Source organism: Drosophila eugracilis, unplaced genomic scaffold (genome assembly GCF_018153835.1).
Source record: "Drosophila eugracilis isolate 14026-0451.02 unplaced genomic scaffold, ASM1815383v1 contig_47, whole genome shotgun sequence".
NCBI classification, from domain to species: Eukaryota; Metazoa; Arthropoda; class Insecta; order Diptera; family Drosophilidae; genus Drosophila; species Drosophila eugracilis.
In genome coordinates, this window is record NW_024573338.1 from 2,034,680 (window position 1) to 2,041,555 (window position 6,876).

Below are 6,876 nucleotides of genomic sequence, written 5' to 3' on the forward strand. Positions count from 1 at the left end.
TCAATGGAATATCCCTGGAAATCCTTTGCTCACACCTCTCAGCCCGAAAAGGACCACCATGTGTCGTGGCAACTCCTGTTCATTCCTGCGGTCTTTTGTGTCTGCCGTAATTAAAACTTAAAACGCTTTTTGTTTTGCAAGCAGCACTTGAACCATTGTTCCGAGCGAACCGAAAAGTTCACAACCCACCACCCGCTACCCTTGTTCTGCATGTCTCCGGCAAGGAAAAAGTATCTCAAGTGTGCTCATTGTGAAAATTCCAATAGAGAGCGTGCGACTTCGTTGGCAGCACAACAAAAAAAAAGAAAGAAAAACCACCAATTGTTGTAGGGGAACTTTGCAACATGGCCCACCCGGCAGGAGTTCACTTAGGAAAAAAGAAACACAGAATCAGGAAGAAAAAGGTAAGGGATGCAGGGTTCTTGAGGTTCAAGTGGAGCAAGGAGCACGTGCCCGAATCGGGAGAGTCAGTTCAAGTGTGCCAATATGTTGCAGCTTCGATCCGAGACACATGCCACCACATAAAGTTCGTGTGCACCTTAAAATCTCTTGGCATTTACAAAAAAAAGGGGTGTAAAGGCTGTATTAAGTTACGAGCTATTATGGCATTAAAAATTAATAATAAAATATTTTTTAAACGATTTATTACCTAAACTATCATGACAAACGGATTAGGAAATAACTAGGCCTTGTAAAACCCTATCAAAAACGTAATATTTATCAACTATTAGCGGATTAGGTTCCAAACATGAAGGGCGGAACATGAAAGGCAGTAATGATTATACTATATAAATCTGGCCTATAAAACCGATCTGTTTGCCCCGCGTTAGTTCAATCTGTTAAACGGAGATGATCAAGGAGGGTATTTGCTTAGTTTTGATGCTGTTAATGGTCGATGGCTTGGTAAGTTCTTAAAAAGGATGGAAAAGCAAGGATTAATTCGGACTATTTGGTATATCAACTAGCCTGTTGGAGTCAAGCGGTACAGAATGACCCTGGTGTCCTTTTCCCAGACGAATGTTTCCGGAGTTTTTGATACCAGCAAAGTGCGTTTGATTGGACGTGAACGTTTGGCCAACGGAACCGTAATTCTAAACGAGGATATGGATGATGAGCACTGGAGTTTGTCGGGGCAGCTTTCTGTCGATTCATTTGGCGATGGCCACTACAAGCTGCTGCCCTTCTACATTCCTATCACACCGATGTGCCAGGCATTTAAAAAATATCGACAGTACTTTTCCCATCATGCCGAATATGGAACACAAACCGATTTTCCCGCCCACATGGATGTCTGCCCTGTTCCAAAGGGTTCTTACTATATGAAAAACGTTGGTCTTAGAGGAGACGACTATCCTACTCTGATGCAGCGTGGCTATTATCAGGCCAATGGAACTTTTTACTACGACGGTCAAGATGTGGGAACTTACACGATCAATGCACTTCTAGAGGATGACGAATAAAGATTTATTATTTAAATATAAAATTTATGAAAAAGTTGAAAAATATCAATGAAAAAGGGGATTTATTGGAATTTCATTACAGAATATATATTTCTATGGGCAGCCTGATACTGCCTGCAAGTTTCTACAAAAATAGGCGCCCGCAGAAATATCCGATTTTTCCTGGCTTACTCCCTTCTTTACCTCCGAGGGTAAGGAATGTACTGCACTGGTAAGGGATGCACTGCTCCCGAGGTTCAAGTGGAGCCAGGAAGATAGAGCAAGGAGCATGTGCCCGAATCCGGAGATGCAGTTCAATATGTTGCAGCTTCGATTCGGGACTCATGCCACCTTTCTTTGTATTTTTGCCTTTGAAAAGGCAAAACCGATTAAGCTAACAGTTATTATGACATAGCAAACAATGTTAAACTAATTTTTAAACAAATTATAACCTAGTTCATCGTGATACAGGATTGCGGTTTTCTACTTGTAAACCCTATCAAACACGTTTTAATTTATTAGTTAATAAGGGATTAGGTTCTAAACATGAAGAGCAACATGGCCACAAATCAACAATCATGATTATATTATATAAATCTGGCCTATAAAAACGAATTGTTTGGCCCGTATTAGTTCAGTTAGCATTACCAAAATGTTCAAGGAAAGTATTTGCTTAGTTTTGATGCTGTCAATGGCCATCGGCACAGTAAGTTATTAAAATCGTAAAATTTAAAGACTAAACTCTAAATATTTGGTTGATCTATCAGTTGGTTAGTTTCAAGAAGTACTCGATGAACTTGGTGTCCATTAGTCAAGCAAATTTATCCGGAGTTGTTGATATCAGCAATGTGCGTTTAATTGGACGTGAACATTTGGCAAACGGAACCATAACGCTAAAGGAGGACCTGTATGACGAGCACTGGAGCTTTTCTGGCCAACTATTTTCCGATACGTTGGGCGATGGCAACTACAAACTGCTGCCCTTCCAAGTTCCTTACGGATCAATTTGCCAGATTTACAAAAAATATCGAAAGTATTTTTCTCACCATGCCGATTATGGAACCCAAACCGATTTTCCCATCCACATGGATGTCTGTCCCGTACCAAATGGTACTTACTATATGAAAAACATTGGCCTCAACCCGGAAAACTATCCAAATCTGATGCAACGTGGCTACTTCCAGGCCAACGGAACTTTCTACTACGACGGACAGAATGTGGGAGTGTACACCATTAATGTACTTCTGCTGGACGAGGACTGAAGGGCTTTTTCCTCATAAAAAAACAAAAATATAAGCCTTAAGATCTTTTAAGCTAAGAAAATGTGGCTGTAATTAGAAAATGGAATTAGATTTTTGTCTAAGAAAATAAAAGATAAAGTTTAAATCAAAGCAAATAGGAAATTTATGTTCTGCCTATTGGAATGTCATTTAATAATATATATTTTTATGGCTTGCCAGCCTACCTGCAACTTGCTGCACCTGTAATTCCGACGCATAAATCATCAATGCAACTGCAGCAGGCCAAATAGAAATCGACCAAAATAGGCGCCCGCAGAGATGTTCGATTTTCCCTGGCCTACGCCCTCCTTTACCTCCGATCCTTTCGGTCATATATGTATATATATATAGAATTTACCTGAGCCTGTGACGAAATATTTAGTCGAAAATATTGTCCCTAATGCTGGCGCCAGACAAGTCTTATGCTGATGATGATGACAGACTTAGGCACCGTACACAAAACAAATCCAACCTGTCACACTAACGACTTCTGCGAAGACAATGGACCCGGCCATCTCTCTCTCCTGGCCAGCTTCCCCTACTCCTTGTTCCCGCATACCTTCGTATCCGAGGTTTGCAGTTTGCTTTTGGCTTTGTCTATAAGCCAAAAGTGTTGCACTAGTTTCAAAGGGATTTCACCTGGAAGACAAAAGGGCCCGGGGATCTGGAGGGCTTTGTTTTCCATTTCATATCCCCGATTTAGCCTGCTCCTCGGCTGGGTGTGTGTGTGTGTGTGTGTGGAAATTGTGCATGCATTTTATGGTGCAATTCCTTTGTCCTGCCGGCGAAGGCAGGCCAATATTTTTATTGCCCATGTACCATCAGCATATATATATATGTATGTGGCACGAACAAATAGGTGCAACAGCCGCTAAGAGTTATGACCCGGCGCCTAGGAGCTCATCTCATCCAAACAAAGGGCTGTGAAAGGCACTTTTGGTGCTTCGAATGGTACTAAATGGGATAGAAACCATTCTATATATGATACCATGCCGAGATCGTGCTAGAATTCGATCGAAGGAGAGTCAAATTCCAAAAGGGTTAGCCGTAAATATGGGCCACATATTAGAAATATTTTCTGATGTAAACTCTGTTTTAAAACGTGGTTAGTACTGTTAATTAGTTATCATTTGTGATCATTTTTTCATGTACTTAAGTAAATAACAAACAACTTTCAATGTAGTTAGTTACATGGGGAAATCATGTTGCATGACAGCAATTAATAACCATGATATTATGTCATAGATGCTTACAATGTAAGCCCTATAAATATCCCAAACAGTTCCTCAACTTTTCAGTATATAGTTATATCATTAACGTGAAACAATGAAGGAGGTTCTGTTCTATATTTTACTAACACTGATCGGCAAGGTGTATGTGAGTTACTAAAACGATTTATTAACAATTTTTAATATTGAATTTTCAGACCTTATTTCCTTCAAAAACCTACGAAGCTCGCTTTATATCGTTCAACGCATCGAGCGATGATATTTGTGATTTTAGTCAAATGCGATTTTTAGGACGAGAAAATAGAGCAAACGGCACTGTCGAATTGAAGAAAGATTTGTCAAATGAACTCTATTCAGTTTCCGCTGAATCTTACATCGATTCCAATGGCGATGGCGAGTATAAACTTTTGCCATTTTCGGTTCCCCAGCAACCCATCTGCGGGGCCATGGAATCATATTGGTCGTACGTTGATGCAACTTTGAAGTACGAAGTTAACACTAACTTTCCCGTCCACATACGTCCATGTCCGGTGCCAAAGGGCGTATACTATTTTAAGGATGTGCTGATCAAAACTGATGATTGGCCTGTGGTAATGCCACGGGGATATTTAAAGGGTGTAGCCACCTTGTTCAAGAATGCCAAATTTGTTGGCAGGATTGAAATTGTTTCGCATATTACGGACATAGCTTAATTTTATTTTTTCCTTAATAAAAACACTATAAATGTTGTAAGTCATAAGCTGAATAAGTGTGTTCCCTTATTTACCAAAAGATTCTTAACAATATTTTCGAAAACCCTCTAAAGAGATAGCTAAAGAGGAAGAGTTTCTATTTATGAAGATGGGAAAGTGCCAAAAACACTTATCACATTTAATCCAAGATTCCAAAAATCCACTATTGAGAGTGCGAAAAAGATTAGCGTATCTCATTAAATATATCTGCAGATCACAGCACTTTTGGTGCTCCGAATGGTACTAAATGGTATAGAGACTATTCTATATATGATAAGATAGACAGAGAGTCAAATTTCAAAACGGTTAGCCGTAAATATGGGTCACATATTTGAAATATCTCATGATATAAAAATTTCGGAACTAAATTTGCTTGTTACCTGGCTAGTACAGTTAATTAGTTATCATTTCTGATCATGTTTTCATGTTATTAAGTAAATAACAAACAACTTTCAATGTAGTTAGTTACATGAGGAAATCATGTTCAGAAATTAATAACCATGATATTATGTCATAGATGCTTACAATGTAAGCCCTATAAATACCCGAAACAGTTCCTTAACTTTTCAGTTATATCATTAATGTGGAACAATGAAGGAGATTCTGCTCTATATTTTACTAGCAATGACCGGCAAGGCTTATGTAAGTTACTTAAACAATTTATTAACAATTTTTTAATATTTAATTTTCAGACCTTATTTCGTTCCAAAACCTATGAAGCTCATTTCATATCATTAAACTCATGGGGCGACGACCTTTGGGATTTTAGCCAAATTCGATTTTTGGGACGAGATCATAGGGCCAATGGTACTGTCCAATTGAAGGAAGATTTGTCAAATGAACTTTATTCATTTTCCGGTGAAACTTACATCGATTCCTATGGCGATGGCGAGTATAAACTTTTGCCATTTTCGGCTCCCTTGCAACCGGTCTGCAAGTTCATGGAATCATATTGGATCTACTTAGATGCATCTTTGAAGTACGAAATCAACACGGACTTTCCCGCCAACACACGTCCATGTCCTGTGCCAAAAGGGATATACTATTTCAAGGATGTGCTGATCAAAACTGATGATTGGCCTACTGTAATGCCACGTGGATATATGAAGGCTGTGGGAAACTTCTTCAAGAGTGGTGAAGTTGTTAACACTCTTGAAATTGTAGGCCAAATTACGGATATAGCTTAGGTTAAACAAGGAATATAATAAATGTCTAAGAAAGGAAAGAAAGGAAAGTCTAAAATTTTCCCTGTTGATATTGTAAGTTGAAATCCCTCATTTGTCAACGCATTCTTATCAATATTTTAGGAAACCCATTAAGCTTATGCCTTAAGTAGAAGAGATTCCTTTTATTGCAATGAATCCAAGATTCAATAAATCCACTATTGAAAGTCCGCAATGGCTCAACTTTCAATGAAGGAGGTTCTGTTTTTTATTTTTCCAACAATTATTGGCTATGTTTATGTAAGATAAATAAACAATGTTTTCATTAATTAATATTTAATTTTCAGATGTTATTTCCTAAAACCTATGAAGCTCATTTCATATCATTAAACTCATCGGGCGACGAGTATTGGGATTTTAGCCAAATACGATTTTTGGGACGAGATCATAGGGCAAATGGTACTGTCTTCTTAAAGGAAGACTTGGATGATGAATTTTTATCAATTTCCGCTGAAAGTTACTTCGATTCCACTGGCGATGGCGAGTATAAGAAGATGCCATTATCGATTCCTTTGCAACCGGTCTGCAAGGTTTTGAAATCACATTGGTCCCTCTATGATGCATCTTTAAAGTACAAAGTTAATACGGACATTCCCGTCAAAGTACGTCCATGTCCGGTGCCAAAAGGGATATATTATTTCAAGGATGTTGTGATCAAAACTGATGATTGGCCCACTATAATGCCACGGGGATACGTGAAGGGTGTGGCAAAATTATTCAAGAATGGTGAAAATGTTGCCAGACTTGAAGTGATTTCACACATTACGGACATAGCTTAGGTTAAACGAGTAGAGGAAAATTATTCATGTTTTCCCTAATAAAAAATCTACAAATGGAGCTTAAGTTGTAAGGTGAACAAGTGAGTTCCCCCATTTGTCAAAAGATTCTTATCAATATTTTGGAAAACTCTGTAAATCGATGCCTTAAGCGGAAGAATTCCTTTTTATCAAGATGGAAAAGTGCCAAAAAGACTT

General features: G+C 38.5%; 4 protein-coding genes across 5 annotated transcripts; all 4 read left to right on the forward strand.

Annotated features, from left to right (window-relative positions):
- Positions 1–779: 779 nt before the first annotated feature.
- Positions 780–1,602, forward strand: LOC108109445. The gene is made up of 2 exons (XM_017217944.2): positions 780–903; positions 966–1,602. Exons 1-2 carry the CDS (start codon positions 850–852, stop codon positions 1,458–1,460), a joined length of 549 nt encoding a protein of 182 aa, XP_017073433.1. The 5' UTR covers positions 780–849; the 3' UTR covers positions 1,461–1,602.
- Positions 1,603–2,094: 492 nt separating this feature from the next.
- On the forward strand, positions 2,095–2,830 carry LOC108109435. Its single transcript, XM_017217936.2, has 2 exons — positions 2,095–2,145; positions 2,207–2,830. The coding sequence occupies exons 1-2, from the start codon at positions 2,122–2,124 to the stop codon at positions 2,699–2,701; spliced, it is 519 nt and encodes a 172-aa protein (XP_017073425.1). The 5' UTR covers positions 2,095–2,121; the 3' UTR covers positions 2,702–2,830.
- A 1,103-nt stretch (positions 2,831–3,933) lies between these two features.
- LOC108109437 lies at positions 3,934–4,672 on the forward strand. Of its 2 annotated transcripts, none has more exons than XM_041819159.1 (2): positions 3,934–4,090; positions 4,146–4,672. In XM_041819159.1, the coding sequence occupies exons 1-2, from the start codon at positions 4,046–4,048 to the stop codon at positions 4,638–4,640; spliced, it is 540 nt and encodes a 179-aa protein (XP_041675093.1). In that variant the 5' UTR covers positions 3,934–4,045; the 3' UTR covers positions 4,641–4,672. The 2 variants fall into 2 exon arrangements, with proteins under 2 accessions (XP_041675093.1, XP_017073427.2); XM_017217938.2 differs by having other exon boundaries at positions 3,938–4,096.
- Positions 4,673–5,254: 582 nt separating this feature from the next.
- On the forward strand, positions 5,255–6,068 carry LOC108109436. Its single transcript, XM_017217937.2, has 2 exons — positions 5,255–5,321; positions 5,372–6,068. The coding sequence occupies exons 1-2, from the start codon at positions 5,271–5,273 to the stop codon at positions 5,864–5,866; spliced, it is 546 nt and encodes a 181-aa protein (XP_017073426.2). The 5' UTR covers positions 5,255–5,270; the 3' UTR covers positions 5,867–6,068.
- The last annotated feature ends 808 nt before the right edge of the window (positions 6,069–6,876 follow it).